Source organism: Silurus meridionalis, chromosome 2 (assembly GCF_014805685.1).
Source record: "Silurus meridionalis isolate SWU-2019-XX chromosome 2, ASM1480568v1, whole genome shotgun sequence".
NCBI lineage: Eukaryota > Metazoa > Chordata > Actinopteri > Siluriformes > Siluridae > Silurus > Silurus meridionalis.
This window is the reverse complement of record NC_060885.1, coordinates 23451826-23475928: the sequence shown is the minus strand read 5'-3', so window position 1 is coordinate 23475928 and position 24103 is coordinate 23451826. Positions and strand designations below refer to the sequence as shown.

Here is a 24103-nt window from a genome sequence, read left to right as displayed (position 1 = left end):
AACACATTATAAAATGCAAAAAACGTTGGTTTCACTTTCAAGTATTTCGATTTGTGTATATAAAATTTTCTTATTAGAAGTATATTATTAACAAGAAAGTCATCTTTGTTATTTTTTATTACAAGTCCAAAGATAATGTCCTTCACAGTGAAATTTTTTAAATGGGGACCCTTTGGGTAAAGCCAGTTATGTATATCAGTCCATAAAGCGTCTGAAGTACAACAGTCTGCAGCAGGAGAAAGTTGGAACGTATGTGTAAAATGATATACTGCAGATATACTGCAGCATCTCCAAAATCACTGCATATGAATGTCCTTCCTCAAAGTAGCTTTGAATTAATTCCATTTTCTTCTTGGATGCTTATGTTTACTTCCGTTAATTTTTCTTATATTTAAAGGTGCATTAATCGAAAAAAATTTGTTTAAAGTAAACAGAGAACTTTACACATGTACAAGAAACAAAGTACTTCCTACTTCCTGTATATCTTGAATGACAGGTGTCTCATCCAATGATCGGTAAGTGTTCCATTTACAAACTAAACCTACCCTTTCCGGTTTGTCTGAATTGTCGTTGTGTTTTCGGATTTGTTAATGTGTTTTCGGATTTGTTATTTTGTTTCTGGATTTGTTCATTTGTTTTTGCATTTGTTATTTTGTCTTCGGATTTGTTATTTTGCTTTCAGATTATTATTTTGTTTTCTGATTTGTTATTTTGTTTTGCATTTGTTATTTTGTTTTCGGATTTGTTAGTGTTTTCTAATTTGTAAAAAATGTTTCCGCCTTGGTAATGTGTTTTGTACTTCTCGGCCACCATAATTTATTAGGTAAAAAAAACAAACATTCTTTTGTATTAATATATTAATTTGATGTGAGGTTCAGTTACCAGTGTGAAACTTAAACAGCCAGTACTGGCTACTATACTCCATACTTCATCTTTTACCAGAGTCTTTTAAAACCCAAGTATCTGTACTTCTACTTAAGTGATGGATGTGTGTACTTTTGCAATCTCTTCCATGCCGTATTATTATTATTATTGATTATTATTTTCTATATTTCTTAGAACAAATGCAAGCTATTCTAACATTGTCTTACCTGACATGTAACAACGGTTCCATTTATATGCATAAATTGCCTAGCAAAAACAATTTTTAACAGTTGCCATAATGTTCACAATTTAGTTCATTTTATAGAAGTCTCAGTTCAATCAGGCTTGATCTACACAATATCCGTTGCAATCTGATCCACTTGCACCTTGACCTGGTTAGTAATCACTTCCATTTGCTGTGCTAGCACGGCGGCTTAGCTGTAATTGCATCACTCCAGTTTGATTGATCGACTTTTTTACAGCATTGCGGAATAGGGAGCTGGAGAAGCAGTAGATGACGGGGTCCAGTGCACTGTTCATGTATGTAAACCCAATGGACAAGACAAACATCTGACTAACTAATTTGTAAGCATCACAGTATTCATTTGACTTGGTTTTCAAATAGAGTGCAACTACTCCAGTGGCCACTCCAGGGAAGAAGCAAAAGATGAAGACCCCAATAATGACTAGAACGGTGTAAATAGCCTGTCGCACCTTCTTCTCTTTGTCCATCTGCCGCTGTTGTAATATGCAGGAAATCCGAATAGAACAGAAGAGTAGTATAAACAAAGGAAGGAAAAACTCAGCAAAAAAGATCCCATAGTGTAGCTTTATAGCAAATGGGGGATCTTCGCCACTAAAGCTCCGACAGTAAGAAGCATTCCCCTCGTTTTTAAGGAGTTCAATAGTCAGCAGAGGAAGCCGCATTAAGATCACAGTCACCCATATGAAACATGCAATCCCTCCTGCTTTGTCTGAGCTAATGTAATTGATTTTATGATGCGGATGGACAACTTTGAAATAGCGATTCACAGCCACGGCAGTCATAAAGCTGATGCTTGCTGATCGATTGACTGCAAGCATGAAAAGGTTGATCCGACACCAAGCGTCACCAAACACCCAGTTTTCAGAGTGTAGATAGGCGTCAATACGAAAAGGCATGCTCAGCAATAGAAAAAAATCAGCCAGGAGCAGGTTGAAGAGAAACAGGATGTTGGTTCTCCAAGTCCGTAGCTGGCGACAGAAGACATAAAGCGCCATCAAGTTTCCTGGCAGGCCAAGCAAGAGCTCGCATATAAGTAAAGGAGGGAGAATGGCGGGGTCAACTTTTCCTCCGCTAGCATTACAAGTACTATTGTTATTGAACTGCATGGTCTTAGTAGATGATGTCCTAATACATGTGCCTGCAAGTGCGATTTTAACTTCCTCTTTTGAAGCACACTTCAAGAGCTGATCTGTCAAAATACAGGAAAAACACTTTTTTAACTGCAGAATGTTCAAATGACTATTGTAGAAAACAATATTCAGGCCTGCCAACAATGCAGTTTAAATGCAATGTAATGTTAACATGTTATGATATCATGTTAATTATTTTTGTTTGTGTTTATAATGATTATGTGCTTACAATTTGCTGTAAAATCCAAAATTAATTGCACATTAATGAAACTGTGCAAGACAAGACAGATATGGTTGAAATGACAGTAACAAACTTCTTGATTAGATTTGAAGAAACAAATCTGTAATCATCTAAAAACATTGTAGAAATTCAAAGCATAGTTGAACCAGGGTCAAAATGCCTAAACAATGTCTATTTAGAATGTTTTTACAAAAACTTGATGATATGTATGAAATGATATAGGTGCAAATCCCATCTCATACTTACGAGAGAAAAGCAGTTGAGTCTTAATCAGTCCTCCGAAACTGTGAATAGAAAGAAAACTGCTTCTGTCATCACTTTTAAGCAAGCTTCCTCCTCCCTTACCCTATAATAACGTCTCAGCAAATTTAGAAACGTCACATCAAATCTTGATTAACTGTAAAATAAAATCCAAAATAATACCTCACAGATAATGTTAAGGGATGTTTAACCATTAATGTTAGGGATGCATGGTGAGCTTTTTCTTATTAATCTATTATATAGTTCTAATTACTTGCAGATCTGACATTTCTATCCAAAGTTTAAATGAATAGGGTTGTATTACTTTTTACAAAATGTCAGTTTATCTCGAAATCATTTTGGAATAGCAAGGTTACTGCTATTGCTACTGCTGAAAAGATGCAAAATATACTTACACTTCCATTTAATTGGATGTAGCATATAAACTCATTTATATACTTAGCAATAAAGCTTATTATTTCAAAGAAACAAAAACATTTCCACTTCTCATTTGCCACTCCAAGTGAAGAATGACCCATCTTTATCATTTCATTCATCTCATGTCTTTGTCTGTAAGCTTAAGAAAATACAGGTAGCCTTGAGAAAGAGTTAAAAATGCTTAATATCTGTTAATTTAAATGTATCTATTATTTATACAGGTAACCTGGAATATGCAAGAGAAAATGTTCGAGATAATTCTCGAAAAAGATATTTTTTGCAGTCACATTAACACATTTAAGCATTTTTAAAAGGTTGACTTTTTTTTGGCAACGTGAACATGAGATAAATTATCTTTTTATTAATAGACTATCAGTAGACTAATAGCGTTAATGTTCCTTTTTAACTATGAGAGCAAATTAACCTCAGTGTTTACTGACATGCAGGAAGTCAACTTACCACAAGATGTAAACTCTGATATTTACAGACACATGTAAATTACTTGCAAAATTTTCGTTTTGTCTTTGCTAATAAGTCAAATGTTACTTATGGCATATGATGTAGCTGCTCAGACATGGTCACCTAAGCAAAGGTCCTGCCAAAGCAGTCCTGACCCATCAAGCAATAACAACATTACCTTCTTCAGCAAATTGAGCTACAGTAGCTTGTCTGTTGCATCAGACCACACGCACCAGCCTTTGCTCCCCACATGCATCAATGAGCCTTGGTCGCCGGTTTACTACTGTACCACTATTATGCATGTACAAGAAATCTGTCTTGGTGTGAGGCATTGAAATGAAAATTTTCCCAAATAATTCCAAGGTGCAGGGTTGCAATATAATGGTTCTTTTTAATTGTGTTACTGTAACACATATGAAATGCACAGTATGCGGTTAACATTACTGTAATATTAGTGTTAATGGAAGCAGGTCAGAGATGATGGTGGGCCCTTGGTATTATTGATTGGCGATTCAAAAAGTCTATGTCCAATGTAGTTCCGGCATGCCTGTTGCTCTCATTGATGGCAGAGAGTTTGATACCATCACTCTAAGTCTAGAAACATGTTATGCCCCCTATATGCATCCATGTTGACTGTGTGGACTGCCAAAGATGTCTGTTTGTGTGTATCTGTTGGATTTTTCCAAATCATGATTTTGTGTTTCTATCTTTTTCTTGCAGTTGTAGCTGCATAGGAGGGAGGCACTTTGTAAGTAACCCATCCTTATCTGGGTGGCACCAAATGTCCATTCATTAGAGTTTGAGTTATTGAGGTGTGCAGTCATAGGCATCTAATTGCAGAACTGTTCATGCAATCTGTGGTACTGAGACATGTCTGAACCAGAGAATCTATAACTCAACAGAGGGAGGAGAGAGACAAGGAGAGTAGAGAAGTAAAAGTGAGAGCATTATATATTGCATCACTACCTCATCAGCCAACAGGAAATAGCAATCTAAACCTTAATTTTCCCACAGTAGTGCCTTGTGCTGTTTCATTCTGTTTACTCATTTTTTAAATTTCCAGATCATAGCAACATGACTATTGTATTAGCTATACGACACACATCAGTCTAAACTGAAATAAACTGAAATAATTCCCCACTTAACTAGGATCTATTTATGTTATAAGTTATACTCTACATCTATATTAATGTGCCCTATGTGTCTCTATTTAATGTTAAGTTACTTTTTTAAATACCAAATGTGCATAATTTATTCAAAATCAACACAGGAAATTGAGCTTAGTCAAAGTGTGAAAAATGAGATCTTACATTTACAGGGTGTATCTGTGTCAGCATTTGTGTGTTTATCTGTGTATGTAAAACTACACTGGACTCTGATCCCAATGACTCAAGTTTTTATTTATTATGCTGCAAAGAAAAGTAAACAGAAAAGGTCTACTAATGACGACAGGAAAAGTTCCCCCTCATTGAAGCAGCTGTAAAGCTGTTTCATAGGGAAACCTTATCTGTATACTCTAGGGAGCAAAGAATCATTAATCAAGCATTGCTTTATAAATTTTTGGCTTGTGCGGTCTAAAAAAACACATTTCTTTCTAGAGAGTTATTTTACGAGGCATATTGTAGACTATTGGCTTTTCTTTGAAAAACAGAACTGTCTTCTTAACCACATCCTCAGGAGGAAATTGACCAACAAGCATGTTGCTACACCCATCCCCACAGCTACACAACCATGCACACATTCTTTCTTTCTTTTGTTCGTTCTTTCGTTCGTTCATCATTTCTTTCTTTTCCTGATGGGTGCTTAGTAATAACAAATGAGAAAATATATGACAAAGGCTATAGCAATATATAACAAAATTAAGTCTGTAAAAGTACGTCTACATTGATGAGTTTAAATATATAAAACGTTTGTAAAAAAAAATTATATATTAAAGATTTAAAAGAAAGAATTGTCTATTTAATACTTATTAACCAAAATATTGGTTTACGTATAAGTACATATAAAAAAAAAAAAAAACTTTTTTCAAACATCTGGTAAACTTAAAAAAACTATATATGAGCAACATCCTGTAATGGTAGCCTGATTTATCACATTTAGATTAGACTGCTTGAACTCAATCAGATGGGGTAAATTTTTAGGGGTTAATCATTACAAGACACTCACTGTAATGGACTGTTCTCTACAAATTCCACAATATATATATTTTTTAAATCAGGATATTTCTAGAGAAAAAAACAATGCTTCAAATACAAGAAAAATTAAAACATTGTTCTGTTGGATATCACTTAATGTAAAATACATTCTTGCACATTGACTTGTAGCATATATTTACACTCATACTATTATAATCTTTAGTGCATACATAACTCTATATAAACTTTAAATATCAATCATTTCAAAGAACATTTCAACATTTCCATAATGTAGACCATGTTTATCATGTTTTAACATTTTTATTTACAGTTATTCTCTCATGCACACAGCAGGTTCTATGGCCCTATTCTACGTTTCAAACTAACTCCTGAGATGTCACTAGTATGCACTGGCTTAATGTTTAGCTCGGACAAACTAAAAACCAGAAACGAACAGGAAAATGGCATTTAAACCTGAAGCTGTGGCAGGCTAGTAAGCAGTACTGACATTGACATGGAATCCAAAACTTTTTTTAAAAGGAGGGGGCACTCAAAACGTGAGTAGTAATTTATATATATATATATATATATATATATATATATATATATATATATATATATATATATATATATATATTTCCATGTGTGATCATTCAGTGAACAATTTATAATTTATAATATATTTAATTTATAATTTAAAGTATTTGGGATAAAAATTATTTTGTCGTTTAGATCATTCACAATACACTTTATTATATCCAATGGTTTTCACATTATGTTTTTAAATATGTAGCCACAGATGTCCAAGTCTACATAGATATCTTATTTGATATGACATTGCACTTACTTTATAAATGAAGATAGGTAATTTATAGGTAAGATAATCTATAATTTATAGGTAAAATTATAGGATGCCTTACAATGCAGCATTTCATAAGCAATTAAATAAAAAAAGTGACTAAAAATAACCCTGCATTTCTATCATAAACAGTTATCACAATATTTACCTAACTAGGGGTCACAAGAACATGTAGGGCTGCTTGATTTCCAAATACTGTTGCAATAGAATTTTGTAGACAGTGATGATGGATTTCGTGTGCTACAATTTTTGAAATGTCAGATTCAAACAAGCCACATTTCAGGAAGTGTATGCATGATTTTTTCCACTGTCCTGACAAGTAGGCAATAAATTAGACAAATTGCAGTCAAACTTGTAGATATTGTGAAACATCTATTGAATGTGATTTTATAAGGGTGACTGTAAATAACTAAAGGAAGGCATAAAGCTAATGTTATCTCCACACAAAATTTTGAAACGTCCTTTTTGGGGTAATTTGCCCAAAATCTATGGGAACCCTTGTGTTGAATTAACATAAAGTTGTGATCACAGTAATAAGAGGTCCAATGTTATACAGTATTTCATGGAGATTACACACATGCACACACATTTGCCACAGAAAAGGCCCAAATTATAGAAAGTTGTATAATCTATGCATGTTTTAGGCTAATGGTTTTGAATCGATCATAAATACTTTAGGTTTATATCATTTTAAACCACTTTTAAAATATAGAATTGCAAAGCCATCACCCATTTAATGACTGGGGATTATATTGATTAATCATACAAAAGTTTATTATACAGTATACTATAAAAACTGGGAGAGAAAATGTTAATAAAATAACAAAAGTTATAGATTTGTCCTCTAGTTAATACAAACCTAATTATAATCGATGAGGAATGTCTCTGCTTATTGATTCATGCTAACAATGCACCTCTGTTTCTTCCAGGAACAGATCCTGGTGATGATGGTTATCTTAATGACCAGGCCACGTTTTCACGCCTCTCTCCCCTTGGCCGTCTTTATATCTATGCTCTGCATGGGTGTGTGTGTGAGGTGGCATTTACCGCTGCCTGGAATTGGTATTACACTCGTGACCAGAGGCTTCCTGGCTACACCAGCTTGTGGTCACTCCTTATCTATAGCTCGGCTATCTTTTTCATGGAGGGCTTGAGTGCATGGCTACAGCAGAGACACTTCCCCCTACTGCTCCGATTGACTGTGTACACCTTGTTCATATACCTGTGGGAGTTCAGTTGGGGGGTCGTGCTCAGTCTGTTGGAAGCTTGTCCATGGGACTACTCACAGTTCAAGTATAATCTCATAGGTCTTGTGACTTTAGAGTATGCTGTGCCTTGGGCAATGGCTGCCTTTATAGCAGAGAAACATGTTATTAGGAAAACACTGAAGATACGACTAGAATAAATCTACTGTTTTTGTTTTTACCGTTAGAACTATCTCAACAATAAAAAATTACAATGTAAACTGCTACAGTTACAATCTTATTCAGAGAAGATATAGACAAATCACATATTAGGAACATTATAATTTACAAATATCAGTCATGGCCTGCTATACTTTTTTTCATATCTGATTATTAATGTGATAAATGACTTACTGTTTTTATTTTATAATTAAGTAAAGCCTTTCTAAATAATGGCACAGTTATGCTTTCAAGATAATGAGGCACATGTCTTCACAATGACAGTATGAGATCCTAACATGGTCTGATGGCCATGAAATAGCTGAGACATGATCCGCAAATAATGCAAAGTACTAACCCTTATGCTTGTCCTGTGCAGGGTCTCTATATGTTGATTAGGATATATCCCAAAGTGACTTTAACCAACTGCCAGCGATTGGACAATTAAAGGACATGGACAGGCCTCTTGTAAGACAATACATCAAAATAATTAATAATTTGTAATAATAATAATAATATATATATATATATATATATATATATATATATATATATATATATATATGTGTGTGTGTGTGTGTGTGTGTGTGTGTGTGTGTGTGTGTGTGTGTGTGTGTGTCTGTCTGTCTGTCTGTACACAAATATGGTCCATACCATTATATCTTAACAGCGTCTTTATTTTTCTATGTGTAATCCAATAATAAGTGACTATTTACAATAAGCGATTAGAATATATTAATAATCTGGACAGAATAATGAAATTATGGTTATTCGATAAATAGAATATAACTAAAATAATTTTACTGTATTTTCCGGACTATAAGCCGCTACTTTTTTCCCACGGTTTGAACCCTGCGGCTTAAACAGTGAAGCGACTAATTTATGGATTTTTCCTGGGTTTTTCCCGGTTTCACAAACTTCAAAGCCAAAAAACTGAGACCCATAACATTAGACCAATGAAATTGCGGAACGGGGTCAGGTGAACCAATTAAACTCTTTATATTAAATCAGACGGGCTCCCACTGAATCAGACCGCACCACATCATAAATATGGATGAGGTTCCTCTGACATTTGACCTGCCGCTCACTCACTAACTCCAGTTGCAACAGAAATCATATAAGCACAGACAGGTTTGCAAAACTCGTGCTTTTTTATTATTCTTGGCAACAGCGTTATGGGTTAGTCAAAGAAACTTAGAAATGAGCATCAGAAAATAATAAGGACATATTCCTCGGTCTTGCACACATGCAGTAATACCGGAAAAATGTGGCGGCAGCCTATTCCCAAAATGCCGCTCTGCTCTTAAAGGAGCCACAACATATTTCACCCGTTACACCGTGTAACAGTCACTGTCTTTCGTTAAGGCCTGTGTAAAGTTCAGTAGTTTCAGTGTAGATTATTTATGTTCAAAATTAAAAAAAAATTTTTTTTTTCTTTGTCAAATTTAGTGGGTGCGGCTTATATATGGTTTTTATAGTCCGGAAATTACGGTATAAACTTTTCTATTGCACATATTTAATGATGCTCAAATTAAAATACAATATATTTTTCTTGGAAAATAATTTGTACTGTTTACTGCTGTATAAACTAATTCATGTTTACATAAGGACTTGGCAGATTACAGATCAACAGTTTTCTGCCCCTGCTTAAAAGGGCTTCTTCCTCTCTGGATTTTGAACAACAAACAAGGCAACACAATTCTTAGCCCTCTGCCAGCAATACCTAAGGAGAACACAAGGTTAAACACACAATTGTGTTACATGAACAACCAGCAAATAATTTTTGTACATTTTCTCACAAAATTGCTGCTTATTGCATTTTACAATAACCACTTACTCTGTCAATCCAAGTACCAAGAGACAGTCCCCTTTAGAAAGATTGTGGTCCTCGGCATTCATTGAGACAATTGAGGATCCCTCCTAGAATGAATGGCAGTAAATATATGTTAGTAAGAGACCAAGGACATACAGTTCTTGACTGCAAGTCTGTAAACGCCTAATGTTTTATTTTTGCAAAACATATGTAACAGTAGGTTTTGGATTAAATACGTATGTACCTACAGTATGTCACGTTCCGCATCACAAGTTTATGTTCATATTTGGAGAGCATGCTAAATCATTATATACTGTACATGCAGGTTAAATGGTGAAAGGAATTCTGAAACAACATGGCTACAGTTCCATACTTCAACTCTATGCTTTTCCAGCTGAACAGAAGCTAACTGGAGCCAACTCTGCCATACAACAAGACAATGACCTGAAGCGTGCATCCAAACTCTATAGCCTTATTTAGACATCAAGCAGTCAGTTTGAGTTGTTATCTATCATTGAATAGCCTGCCCAGTTACTGCACCTACATCATATTTAACTGCTCTGGGATAAACTGGATCACAAGGTCAGAAGGAAATATCCAACTAGTAGAAGAACACCTTTGGCAAGTTGTACAAGAGGCATGACAACGTATTTCAGCTGAATGTTCAGAGAAAATAGCTGTCTGAATGCTGAGTGTGTAAAGCTGTTATGCATGCTAACAGAGGATTTTTTAAGAAAGTACATTTATATGTGTTTGTTCTGAGCAAATCTTCATATCATTAAATGGCCAAGTTTGCTGCCTGTAAACAAACAGAACATGCATGTGGCTTTCAAAAATGATAAAAGACGAGGTGTTTCCAAACATGTGACAGGCACTGTATTTTAAACTGTAAATAAAATTTGAATTTTAGAAATTTACCAGCTGCCAGATCCATGCATCAGAGGATCTCTTAGATGGCTCTAATTTTCCAGGGCCATATAGCATAACCTGAAAGACAAATAGTCATGGATCATGTGATTACCAATTTCCCTTGATTCATATATCATGATTCTATATAACAGACTGTTCATAAAATGTTCTTTAAGACCCAAAGCATTCCCTGCCAATTTGACAAATGTAAAACGCTTATTCTTAATATGTTCTTAAATAAATGACCCTTTGATCATCATAAGCAAAACAATCATTCACAATGGAAAAGTTGGAAAATGCAAACAAAAGAGAACGAAATATAGATGTATCTCATAATCAATTCATTTTTACAATAGGAAATAGCTACTAATTTAGAAAAATTTGATATAATGTAAACCGCAGGCCATATGCCAATCCTGTTTTGTGTAAAAATTTAACAGATGGCCCTCTCCACGAACCAGCTCAATTAGCCAACAGCTTGCATTTAGACATTCAGATTTTTCATTTACATTTCATTTCCCTCTGACTAAAAAAGTTGATTATTTGACACTTAATTATATACACATTGCATTTCCCCAGGCTACATTTGTTATTATTAATGTAATTTGTCCATATTTACAACTGGAAAGTTCATACTAAGTAGTGTTTTCCTTCTTACCTCAGTTTCAAACTGTATTCCAAACATATCTAGAGGTCGTCCACTGGACAGTGCAGGCTTCTGCTTCTCCACCCAGTCTTTAAAGCAGAACGGGGTCATCACATTCATATTGTTGAGAGGGAAAGGTGCTGTTTTGATAGGATCATCTACAAAAAAGATTTTAGTGAATATGTTTTAAATGTATGAAAACATTAAATGTATTGTATATACAGTACCCTTTTTGTACTGGGATAGTGACTTAAAGCTGTGTCAAGATAAATATAGTGGGAAAGAGAAGTGTCTTTATTGTTGAAATTCCAGAACAGCAAAGTGGCTTACACAATACTTAAATAGAAGAAGTTTGAAATAAGAGTTGACCAAAGGATCATTTTAACTGGACTCCAGAGGTCATGTGTGAATATTAAAAAAACCTTTTTAAAAGTTCACTTTACCATATAAGCCTTGATGCCAGACAGAAGCCATTTCTCATTGACCTCTCAGCACAGGGAAGATACAGAATCTTAAAGTTTAACAAAATATACAATAAAAAACTTTCAGACCATGAGAAAAAAATGTACAAGCTTGATTAAACCAGATTGCACTTTTGGCCTGAAGGTCAATTATTGCACTTTGAGAAAACCATATACTGCTTATCTGGCCAATTCCATTTCTACTGCGAACCACATCATTATTCGGTGGGGACTGGGAGACCGATTCAAGTATAAGTTAAATGGCTTAACCTACTGAAGCATTCTTAAGGAAACACCTGCTCAAGAGTGCTCATAGTATCAGGCTGGGAAAGATTTTCTTTTTAAAAATGACCCACCCAAATCATTAAACCAAGATTAGACATGGTTGTCTTTGGGACAAATGTGGCTCTGCCAGAACCTAGACATGAACCTATTTGATTATCTCTGAAGAGACCTGAAAATAGAAGTATAGTGACACTCCCCATCAAACCTGACAGAGCCTGCAAGCTTCTGCAGAGATAAAAATCCCAACAATCATCTAAACCAAACCACAGAACTCAACAATACTGTTTTTATAAGCCAGTCGATTTATTAGATCACTAATTGAAGATTTGAAATACTTGTACAAAGGTGATTTTTTTTTTATAAATATCCAAAATATCTGCAACATAAACGGGATTGGATTAACATAGAAAAACAACATAATTGCTTTCAAAACAGTTTAATTTTACAAAAGGGGGAAACATGAAGGTGTCTGATTATATTCTGAATGCAGTGTATATTTCATTTTTATATTGGAAAGATGACAGATTGTTCCACAGCATGCAACAAAAGCAAAAAAGAAAAGTAAAAAGTGGAAAAAACCAAAACAAAATAAAAGCTAAAATATTAGCATGTGCTGCACTATAAATTAAAACCAAATACCTAATATTGAGCTGCCAAAACAGATCTGACTGGTTAAGACATGGCCTCGACAAGACCTCTGAAGTGGAAGTGGTTGTGGTACAGTACCCTGGATCTGGCACCATGATACAAGCAGCAGATCTATAAATTGTAAAGTGAGGGCTCTGTGATTTATTGTATTAAAATCTGGGGAATTGGAAGGCCAAGTCAACACCTTGAACTGCTTCATGTTAGTGGCTTAATGTTAGTGGCTTAATGTTATGCTGATCTTACACTCATCAGTGTACACGTTCACTTCATTGTACCAATAATAATATAGGGGAACTGTTCATACAGAACACTGCTGAGAGTCTAATTACCAGTGTATAGGACAAAAAAGCAGTTACCTGGGTCAGGTTTCCCAGTCTTATGCTGCTTCGATGCCATAAACCTGTCAGCAAAAAAAAAAAAAAAAAAGTTTTTCTGTACAGGCTGTGCACCCAGTGAGCATTTTTAGATTCACAACAATGACTTACTCTTGAATAACTGGAACTAGCTGAGTGCCCAGGTTCTCACAATAAAACCAGCGCTCAAACAGGATGTCTGTACTGTTATTCACATAGTACCTAGAATAAAAAATAAAGGCTGCTGGAGAAAAACTTTGAATATATACAAACACAACTTTTGTGCAACTCCTGGCTGTGTTAGGGGGCTAGACACTGATCAATGGCACATGAGACATCTATTGTTCTTTAGTCAAAAAGTCTTAAAGTTGAATTGATTCTGATTCTGGTACTGTTTTATATAACAATACATTACAAATTTGTTTTATTAGGCTACCTTTATGAGAAATCTTTAATTTAATTTTTTTTGTTCACCACCACCATTTTATTTGACATGATTTAACCATCTCTCAATATAGTTATATTATTATGTGTATTTAAATTTACCGGAGACAGTCTGTTTCTGAGCGCAGTCGTCTCCTTTCCACCACAAGTCCCACTGTGTTTGCCTGCCTCTGAGGAGAGTGCGGAATTCGTGCTGGCAGCAAAAACATCTGGCAAAAAGCAGGATCAGAACATACATAAATGCATCCAAACACCCAGTGATAATGCTAACAGGTGGAATAAAACAAGGAAAGAATGATACATAAGTATCAGGGCCACAGCAGAGAAAACAAAGAATGCTGAAAGTTAAGTTATTAGGTCAGGATTCCTACCTCTCCTTCACGGATATGTACATCTTTGTGTTTGCCGTTCTCTATTACTTTTAATACCATGTCTCCCCGGATCTGGTAAAACAGCTGAAACAAAATATAGTGCTAGGTCACAGCAGCTGTTTCAGACAATTTGTGCTACTTCATTTTAACCTTTACATTTAAATCCAGTTAAATTACAGAAAAATACAATTATATTTTATATAAAACTCTTAATGTATATTTGTAGTTAGTTTTGAAATTTAGGTCCATTTACCATTGAAGTATCACCATATTAAGGCATGCACTGACCTCTACTGACCACACAAATGCTTCGATTTACCCCCTCAGCACAACAAATGTTAGTTGTTTTATGATAAGTTGTTAAATGGGCAAGTTCATTTCACAATGTTTGTAATAAACTAGGGTACACTGAAAATAAATAAACTATAATCTTTTAAGGGATGTGGCTCTGAAGACTGGATTTCACTCCTATGTTCAACAAGGCATGGCTGGTGCCTGATGTAGCGCACAGCTGCCATTTACCATCCTTGAGGAGCCGACAGAGCATTAAAGGAGGAAAAGAGCTGTACAGAGGAGAGCGCGGTGTGAACCTTACATATGTAGCAGCAGCAGTACCGGCAGCGAGGACTAAAGAACTCTCCGAGCCCAACCACACACCTGCCTCGGACATTATCCCGGTCCCTCTACGAGTTGACCTACTCCCTAAAACCCTACACCGACCCTCCTTGACCCCACACTCATGGCAATGCTTGCATTGTACAAAATAAACACAAGCACCCTATTTCCAAGGTCTACCATCTCTTTGTTCAGCCCGACGCTGCAGTAAACAACAGTAAAATTAATGTGGAAAGGCATAAAAGCAGAGTTAAAATTTAAAAGAACTTTTTCCATATTGTGAAAGGTTGCTGTTGTTTACCGGGTCAAGTCGAAAGACACAGTCTACACAGTCTGACTCAAACATTTTCACTGGTCACTCTCAGTCAAGAAACTGTGGCTTTAGTCATTAGAAATGAAAAATAATGCACCTCTAATGGAAGATGTGTAAAAAATAAATGTGGGCCTTTTTTTTTGCTGCAAATGTATTTGAAGGCCAAAACACTAAAACATAAAAAAAATATAATCAAAGGAAGTGACTGAGCTAAGCAATAGCAGCATACTTGCACTTTAGGAGCTTCTCAATATCTGAAGATTTTGCAGCTCATTCTCCTTGAGCAGAATAATGAGGGAGTGTTATTCTGTCCATTGATTAAAAAGGCTGTATGCCATTGTACAATCAGTAGCTATTTTAAACTTTCTTTTGTATGAAGAAACATACAGCTAGTAGCATATATTTGATGTGCATAAACAGATCTTAAATGTCTATTTAATCCAGGGCAAGGGCAGACTTTCCTAGTAGTAACAGTTGTGGTTTATAATTGTAGAACGATCTGCTATACTCCCTGTTTATACTCAAGTCAATATTTGTCATGACATCAAAGAGAGAAGCTCCTTCACCCCAAACCGAGAAATTTTTCATATGGAGCAAAAAAACAATTATGTCTTTAAATGAAGTGGGGGAGATAATAATTTGTAAGAGAAATTTGGAGCCTCAGTTTGCATTTAGCACATTTTTTATTGCATATGTTATACTTCACCTCTTCACCTTCCTCTATGTGGTAATCTTTCCGTATGTTTGGACCACCAACAAACATGATATTTAACTGATAGAAGAACCTGAAAATGGCACATTTCAGGGGAGTTAATATTCGCAAAATAATGTTAAATGACTTGACTCTTATCTAATCTACTTACATTAATTTGTTGCAGACAGGTGGTAAGAAAGAAGCCTCATTCTCCTTAATCCACTTGTCTATGTTAATACGAAGTGCCTCGTTTGTCATTTTTCTTATTGATCTAGGCTACAGCGATATGGCAGCAGTGATTTTGAGCACTTATACCGTACTGTGTATTTGCTCTCACTCATTAGTAGTGTACCTGTTGGCAGAGATAAAGGGGGCGGGGAGGAGCATAGATCACGTGTTTAGGTAAGAGGTTGTTGCTTTTTCTGTGGTTATACCTTACAGTTGACTGGTTAGCTATTAGCACATACATAAACTATGAACCTAGACCTTTGGAAGTTGCTGCTCTGGCTGTTACTATGGACCGTTTTACTCTTTTTTTTCTGCCTGACTGAATGTTTGTAAAAGTAACCCATATTCTTTGATTAAATAAAAGGTAATTAAAAAAAAAAAAATTCATATATGGGTAATTTGATTATGGCTTTTAGTTGTTATTATTATTATTATTATTATTTTTTTTTTTTTACATTGGATTAGTTAACAGTTATTTATCTGTGGTGGAGAGTTTTTTGGTACTTTGTTTCTATACTCAAGTATCTGTACTGTTTACCTTTTACTACAGCTTTACTACATTTAAATGCATAATAGTTTTACTTTACTGCTTTCTCAACCAAAATGGTGGTCAAACACTAACAATGAAACAACTTCGTAAACATGACATTGTTTGAGCGTGATTCTGTCTTTATACACTCACGAGACTTCTTAATTCGTAAGAGTTATCATTTTATCAACCGCTCCCGTTTATACATTTGTGGTTCTTTATCAGTATTGTGGATTCTGGTTAGGTTATGTATGGCACAAAAACACCAAAAAACCCCACATCGCTTCCTTGTCTAAGATGTTGGTGAAAAAATGACTAATTAATCTGTTCTTAAGCACTTCTGTGTAGTGTGTTTTTCTCGTGTCTGCGTGACACACCGGTGCGACGTTTCACATCATAATCTTTTCATATGAACGTTTTAGAATTTTTTTTGGAACGTTTTTCATCGTTTTACCACGTCAAGTATTTTTGTGAAAACCGGAAGTAATATCGTGTATTTCCGCGCTCTTTGGCACCACGGCTCTCTTTAATATAGTGCCATTTGAATCGACTATATAAAACGTACATATTATCGATTTAAATCACTAATATCACCTATTAAAGCACTGGCCGACCGCTAGTAGAAGCTGAACACTAAAGCGATTGGCGAAACAGTAGGTGGATGGAGCTCCAGTGGCGCAATCGGTTAGCGCGCGGTACTTATACAGCAGTACAATGCAGAGCAATGCCGAGGTTGTGAGTTCGAGCCTCACCTGGAGCAGATCATTTTGGAAATCAAACTATAAATACCTGAAATAATTCATTGAAAAAAATGTTTTACAATTTATGATACAACGAGTGAATAAATGTGCCCGGATGCTATTATTTAATAATGGGATTTCTTTTTAATATTTCTAGGCTGGCTGCAGGTCTGACGCTTGAACCATTTTTTCCAGCTCCCCGGCATAGATTTGGAAACGACTTTATAAAGCAGTATATATTTAAACATTTTATTTAATTCCCCTGTTTTTACATCTAATAAGAGAATGACAGAAAAGTTCAAATTGTGAAGATGTTAATTTTTTCCCCTCACTGTACTAACATTTATTTAACATACGATTTTGTGGCTATTTTTTCCTGTTTAAACTGACACTGATTATACCTGTTCCGAACAACAGGGGGCACTGTAAGATCAATTTTAACGTTTTTGGTTCCCCTTCAGAAGTCAGAGCCACGTGGTGGCAGTGTTGTCTTATGGAACCCAAAGTTAAAAAATAAAACACTTCTGCTACTCTAAATTGAAATCACAGGGCTAGATTTATGATCTGTGCAGATATCTGTTGTTTATTAAATCATTTTTAGATGAGCCATGACCTGTATTCTGATTCTGTTCATGTCAAAATGACCCGAAATTATGTTCCCTGCGTTTAGTGCTCTGTTTAATTTCTCTAAACCTACAAAAACATGTTTAATAGTTATATTTATATTACTAAGATGATGCTGTGTTGTTTTCCTCGATTGAGATGTAAGACGAAATGAAAAAATATTCATAGATGCCCCCTTTCTTCATAGTATTTCTACTCCCAGCAACCATTATGGAAAAAATGAATGTATTATATATTATATATTATAAATAAATGCCACAATTGCATTTCTACAAAGTTCTAGAATGAGCCAGGGTTTAAACATATCTATCAGTGTCAAACGAAGATGAAGTTAATGATCTGGATGAGTGGGAGGCTTGTGACTTGACACCGTGATGAATCAACCTGTACAGTACAGACAATTGGGTATAAGCAACGCTTCCTCAGCATTGCAAATGAAATGACTAACACTAGAATGGATGGCCCAGGAGTTTACTGATGATGTAAACAGTATGACTGTACCTTTTTTTGAGAAGTAACGGAGGCCAGGATACAATTAATATGAGATCAGTGGAAAGCGATGTCTGTGCCGAGAAAGGAGCCGCTTTCAGCAGAACAAACATTAACACACTGGATCTGGTATGTTCTGGTTCTTAGATGTCTCCCACTCATAAATCTTTGAAAATGAAGAACAGGAGTAGTGGAAAGAAAAAAAGGTTCACGTAAGTGTTACAATCTGCTCCTAATTCTTCATTAACAGACGTTGTGTGAAAGCAGATTGGAGATCATGTGAAACATATTGTAGATTGTCTTAAAATGCATATTCTGGGTTAATTTATCATCTGATTTTCATTCGTTGTTTTAACATTTTGCTCCCTGCCAAGCCAGTCATTTCAGTGCATCAAGGTCATTGGTCTCAACACACACCGAATAGATAGATGGATTAATAATTACACTCATATTGTATACAATGTAGTGATCCTGTGAAGGAAACTGTCATTACTGCAGCCAAACAAAGCACAACAGCACACATGTTAGTAATGAATAATTAGTTTCAAAGCCCAGTATTGCTTACAGTAGACATTTTTGAGGACTAAGTGTTAAGACAAAAAAAAGAGATTCATTCAGCTTTAGTAATCACTTTATTGTGCTTATGGTCGTAGGAGATCCAGAGCCTGCCCCAGAATACCCCCCCCCCCCACCCCACACACACACACACACACACACACACACACACACACACACACACACACACACACACACATATTGTTATTATTTGTGGTCAGTAATTAGGTCGGTTGTTGCTTTTGTCCTTCAGGTCATGGACTTGGCTAAAAGCTTTGCTTGTGAAATCAGTGCTCTGCCTATACAGGCCCTCTGTCAATGGCAAGTCAGCAGCATCCATCATCACCGTGCTTTGTCTGCACTTGTGGTGTGTCAAGAGATTGTGTGCCAAGTTGGCTTTGGAACAGTGACAAGACCGAACACACGATCATCACTACAAATACATGTCATTTAGCAGGACATTCCATTAATAGTTCTCATACTTTACCCCCCCCCCTTTTTTTTTTTATTTTTTAATATAGTATTTTTGATTTCTAGTTTCTTTTTCTAATTACATATGATTACTCTTGTAAGGAAAGTGCAAGTCTAAGTACCAATAAACCATTAACTATAAAGTCATTCTGGAGGATAAAATGTGATTTTTCCTCTTTAAATGGTAGAACCTGCTGCTTTATCACTTATTGGCAAGCAGTATTAAGTCCTTGCTTACATCATTAACATGATAGGTTGAGCAAAGTCATCTTTGAGAGACTCTGGTTTCAGCAAAATATAATTAACTGAAGGTGAATGAATTAATGATTTAAGTAGATTTTTTAGGCAAATGAGTAAGAAATCTTTAATTACATGAATGGTGAGAAGGCTGGTTTAATTTAATTTTAGAAAAGAAATAGACTTACATAGCCAAATTTCAGCATGTTTAATATTAGCAATTTTTGTTAGAAATGTCAGAGAGGACAACCTGCCCTCTTAGTCTGCTTTGTAAATCGAATTTCTGCAACTAATGACAGAGTGCTGAGTCTTGGCTTATAATTCTTATGTGTCTCTGCCTGGCTCTCTTTGTTGCATTGTAAGTTGTGACAGTTTCTTGTTTCAATGGCCCTTTTAGGCAGTACTCCTTATGCTAAAAGATATGATTATTATCACTGTGACTGCTTTTTCCCACTGCCCCAGGCAGATTATGAAACATCCCAAAAGGACATGTTGTCATTGCACTTGGCTTGAAGGAGAACGGATCTGAGGAGGAGTATTGTCAATGTTGCATTTTAATGAATGATTAATAATTATTCACAAATTCCTGCTTTTTTTCTTGTGGTTGTGGTCTCGGAATGTCTGCTGTAGGCCATACCTCAGTCTGAAATTAGTTTATGTTGATGTTTTCTTTTCTTTTCTCCAAGATATCTTGTAAAAATGTGCCTTTTGGCCTGTGCTACATAACTACATTCTGTGTTTCTCTTTACACATGAAGTATGCTTCAATTACTGGAATCAAGTGAAACCACTGAGAAGAAAAAGTTCCAAGCTTGTGCTAACTGGCAGAAGAAAAGTGTGGGAAGAAAATAATGAATTATACAGTGGAGGCTGGATTTCCGCAGCTTTCTAAGTTGCTACATCTCAACATCTCTTTAGCCTAATTAATTATTACTTTTACTTACTGTTCCTGTGCCAACCATGTGACTGTCCTGCTTAAGTCAACAGCATACACACCCACGGTTACCGGATCATTGTTTTTAAGGTATTTTGTTCCTTGTAAATCTGTTAATGCTGCTGTTAAAGCTTAGAATTAAAAACTTTCCATTTCTGGTGTATCTTGACATTTCTGTACATGCATATGCCTCTTTTTTTCATTTAGATTCATAAATAATTATGCATGTCCCTGTGCCTTTATTTATGACACATCAGTTTCTAAATGAGCTTGCTGAAACTCTGGATTTGTAGTGTAAATAACTGCAGATGAGAAGCTCATTTTCTTCCAGAGAATTATTCATTCAAGTCATTCATCCAGAGCATCTCAGCATGGGTGGTTCTTTTATAAAGTGGCTCCCTTAAGTTTTCATGTAAGACTTCCTGGAATGTTTTTCTCCCTGCAGCTTTTCAGAGCCTTTTATCAGCATAAACCCTGCTTTGCATTTCTTTCTTTTATTTTATCTGACAGACCATAGACACATTATGCACAGTCCTTTCTTTTTCTATTCTAGATTTAGCCATTCAACAGGACACCGCAATACCACATCCTCTGGACTCACTCCCCACATCCAGATACCATGAATAATGGATTTGCAGTGAAAGTAACCCATTTGATTTGTGTGTGTTCAAAGACCCAGATAGTGGGAAAGTGTTCAGATGGTGGTCCAATATTTTCCTTGTGGTGGATCTTAACAGGGCCAAAATACCTAAGCTCATCCCAGCTAGGCTATTTTGAAATGAATAGTATAGCCAAAAAGCAAAATAGACTCAATACATTTTGTGCATCAATAATATGTAATTTGCATACATTTTGTACCTGTAATATAATTTGTGTCCAGAAAAAGAAACATCATCATTTTCACAGGTGGATTTGCCTTCAAAGAGATGGTACACTATATTTATATTTACCTCTGCATTACTGTTTTTTGTATTTATTTTTAATTAGTTCAACATTAGACCAATTAGTCTGCTAAATTTTCCACATTCATTAACTAGTGCTAGTGATGTTTTACCTACAGGGTTGTCAAGGGTAGACCACATGGTTGCCTCATCATACAAGGTGGTTTGGATCTCTCAGTATTTTTTCTGTGGCTATACATAAATGGTCAGTGTGGCCTCAAAATTGCAAAATTCAAGCCAACTAATACAAATAATAGGATGAATGGTTAAGGTTAGGGCTAGAGACTAGAGATTAGAGTTAATATTAACAGCCCTATGAGGAATTTGTTTGTAATCAATCCAACTAAATCCTACTTATTATAAATCACATTATAAGGTAAGGACTTTTGCTGCCTTGGAATGAGCCAAAGTTACCAGACTGTTCCAAGAAATTTGACAGAACATCCTTCAAATGTATATGAGCAAGAAAAGGCAATATTCTTCCATACCAGAGAAGTTATACATTGCCCTATTTTCTTCTTGTCAAGAACAGACTACCAATCATCATGAGAAAATCTTAATTCTATAAAATAATCTTTCAGACCCTATATATGTTACCATATATATGAGGTTGTACAATTCAGTAGTAAATCATCAGCTAAAAAAATCTCCATTGCTTTTAGTGCGAAAGTTTATTGTTGAGTTGTAGGAGATTAGGTAGTAGAACTTCAATTAAAATGTTTTGTTATATTGTTAAACAGAAGGTGACACATGGGGACATTTCCATTGAGATGAGGTTCAGAGCCTGGACCACACTATGTCACTGGAATTACAACTGGAATGGTTTAAAGGTTATATAAATTTATGTTTACATTCAAGCAAAGACTGTTACAGTTATCCCAAAAATCAACAACGTCTCCAGGTTACGTATGTAGCCATGGTTCCCAGAAGGAACGAGACATGGGACAGTCCAATGGAAAGTGCAGCATCACCGGCGGGGTGATGTCACAACCAGAAAGCTTAAAAGCACATGAAGTGAGACCAGTGGCAGCTTCTGAAAGAAGAAGGAAGAGATGGCCAGCATTTTGAGGCAGTTTATGTGGCACATTATATGGGACCTCCCTCAGAGACCACTTATGACCGCTCCCTATCCCATGAGACATGCGTCTGTCGTAAGCGTTTTGCTACAGCCAGGAGTCCTGAGTCAGGAAACTGGGATCTCTCCACATATCTAAGGCACATAGGGCTCGCTGCGTGACCTTGATTGTATGTAGTGGATTGCCCTTCCGGGAAAACCCCTGGGACTTTAGCCACCACAGATGGGGTCTCATGTGCAGGAGGCCAAGTGGAACCATGTTAAACGCAGCTGCCATAAGACCCAGCAGTCTCTGAACTGCTTCACAGTGAGTGACTGGCCTTCCCTCACTCTCTTGACGGCTGCGAGAAGGGACTTGTCATGAGCCGGGGATAGATGTGCCGCGCATAAGGGTCGAATCCCATATTACACCGAAGTAAGCGGTTCTCTGTGATGGAAAAAGCACATCTTTTTTTGGCATTTAGCCCTAACCCCATCCTTAATGTGGGCAAGAACTCTCTATGCCTGACTGCCAGTTACTCTGATTGAACCAATATCAACCAATCGTCGATATAATTTAAAATGCGGATGCCCCGAAACCTCAGAGGGACCAACACCGTATCCACACATTTAGTGAAGGTGCGGGATGAGAGGGCAAGACCAAATGGATGGACCTGATACTGGTAAGCTTTCGCCCCGAAAGCAAACCTTATTAACATCCTGTGAGCTGGAAGGATGGATACACGAACGTATGCATCCTTAAAATCTATGGTCACACAGTCTTTAGACCTGATTTGGGACATGACCTGCTTTAGGGTGAGCTGTATGATAGAGGGACCACCTAGATGGCCACCTTCATCAAGAGAGTGCTTACTTCTTTTTCCATGACCAGAGCCTGCTCGGGCCCCACCAGGGTGGGGGACACCCCGTTGAACCGGGGTGGACAAGAGCCGAACTGAATCATAAAGACTCTGTCTACAGTGTGCAGGACCCACTGAGACATGGGCTCTAGATAGTCTTTTAAGGGAATCAGTCTTTTGAGACTGACCTCTGGCATACAGTGGGGCAAAAAAAGTATTTAGTCAGCCACCAATTGTGCAAGTTCTCCCACTAAAAAAGATGAGAGAGGCCTGTAATTTAAATCATAGGTACACTTCAACTATGAAAGACAAAATAAAATAAAAAAATCCCGACACTCACATCGTCTGATTTTTCAAGAATTTATTTGCAGATTATGGTGGAAAATAAGTATTTGGTCATTAACAAAAGTTCTTCTCAATACTTTGTTATATACCCTTTGTTGGCAATGACAGAGACCAAACATTTTCTGTAAGTCTATAAGGTTTTTACACACTGTTGCTGGTAGTTTGGCCCATTCCTCCATGCAGATCTCCTCTAGGGCAGTGATGTTTTGGGGCTGTTGCTGGGCAACACAGATTTTCAACTCCCTCCAAAAATTTTCTATGGGGTTGAGATCTGGAGACTGGCTAGTCCACTACAGGACCTTGGAATGTTTCTTACGAAGCCACTTCTTTGTTGCCCAGGCTGAAAGACCCAGCCACATTTCATCTTCAATGCCCTTGCTGATGGAAGGTTTTCACTCAAAATCTCACGATACATGACCCCATTCCTTCTTTCCTTTACACGAATCAGTCGTCCTGGTCCCTTTGCAGAAAAACAGCCCCAAAGCATGATGTTTCCACCCCCATGCTTCAC

The 24103-nt window shown here is 36.3% G+C and overlaps 2 protein-coding genes, 2 long non-coding RNA genes and 1 other non-coding gene across 6 annotated transcripts; 3 read left to right on the top strand and 2 right to left on the bottom strand.

The window, feature by feature from the left end:
- The first annotated feature begins 1180 nt into the window (after positions 1–1180).
- LOC124376820 lies at positions 1181–6285 on the top strand. Of its 2 annotated transcripts, none has more exons than XR_006923895.1 (4): positions 1181–1259; positions 1347–1404; positions 4358–4385; positions 6124–6285. It is a non-coding gene; the product is annotated as an uncharacterized LOC124376820 (long non-coding RNA). The 2 variants fall into 2 exon arrangements; XR_006923894.1 differs by having other exon boundaries at positions 1347–1449.
- On the bottom strand, positions 1253–2782 carry hcar1-3 (hydroxycarboxylic acid receptor 1-3). The gene is made up of 2 exons (XM_046836097.1): positions 2747–2782; positions 1253–2318 (listed from the first exon to the last, which is right to left on the bottom strand). Exon 2 carries the CDS (start codon positions 2233–2235, stop codon positions 1261–1263), a length of 975 nt encoding a protein of 324 aa, XP_046692053.1. The 5' UTR covers positions 2236–2318; positions 2747–2782; the 3' UTR covers positions 1253–1260.
- Positions 6286–9417: 3132 nt separating the features above from the next.
- haao (3-hydroxyanthranilate 3,4-dioxygenase) lies at positions 9418–15912 on the bottom strand. Its single transcript, XM_046863552.1, has 10 exons — positions 15756–15912; positions 15599–15677; positions 13965–14048; positions 13696–13802; positions 13282–13371; positions 13153–13196; positions 11415–11560; positions 10766–10834; positions 9872–9954; positions 9418–9757 (listed from the first exon to the last, which is right to left on the bottom strand). The coding sequence occupies exons 1-10, from the start codon at positions 15842–15844 to the stop codon at positions 9682–9684; spliced, it is 867 nt and encodes a 288-aa protein (XP_046719508.1). The 5' UTR covers positions 15845–15912; the 3' UTR covers positions 9418–9681.
- Positions 15913–16001: 89 nt separating this feature from the next.
- LOC124395847 lies at positions 16002–23447 on the top strand. Its single transcript, XR_006927687.1, has 4 exons — positions 16002–16178; positions 18344–18408; positions 20217–20482; positions 20946–23447. It is a non-coding gene; the product is annotated as an uncharacterized LOC124395847 (long non-coding RNA).
- Positions 17010–17103, top strand: trnai-uau. The gene is made up of 2 exons: positions 17010–17047; positions 17068–17103. It is a non-coding gene; the product is annotated as a tRNA-Ile (tRNA).
- Positions 23448–24103: the final 656 nt, after the last annotated feature.

Bases quoted from the DNA above. Each gene is read 5' to 3' on its own strand.
- hcar1-3 (XM_046836097.1), bottom strand. From the start codon at position 2,235: ATGCAGTTCAATAACAATAGTACTTGTAATGCTAGCGGAGGAAAAGTT.
- haao (XM_046863552.1), bottom strand. From the start codon at position 15,844: ATGACAAACGAGGCACTTCGTATTAACATAGACAAGTGGATTAAGGAG. The intron at 14,049-15,598 runs GTGAAGTATAAC...ATTTTGTTTCAG, and splicing joins ACATAGAGGAAGGTGAAGAG to CTGTTTTACCAGATCCGGGG. The intron at 11,561-13,152 runs GTAACTGCTTTT...TCTTTTTTGTAG, and splicing joins GACTGGGAAACCTGACCCAG to ATGATCCTATCAAAACAGCA.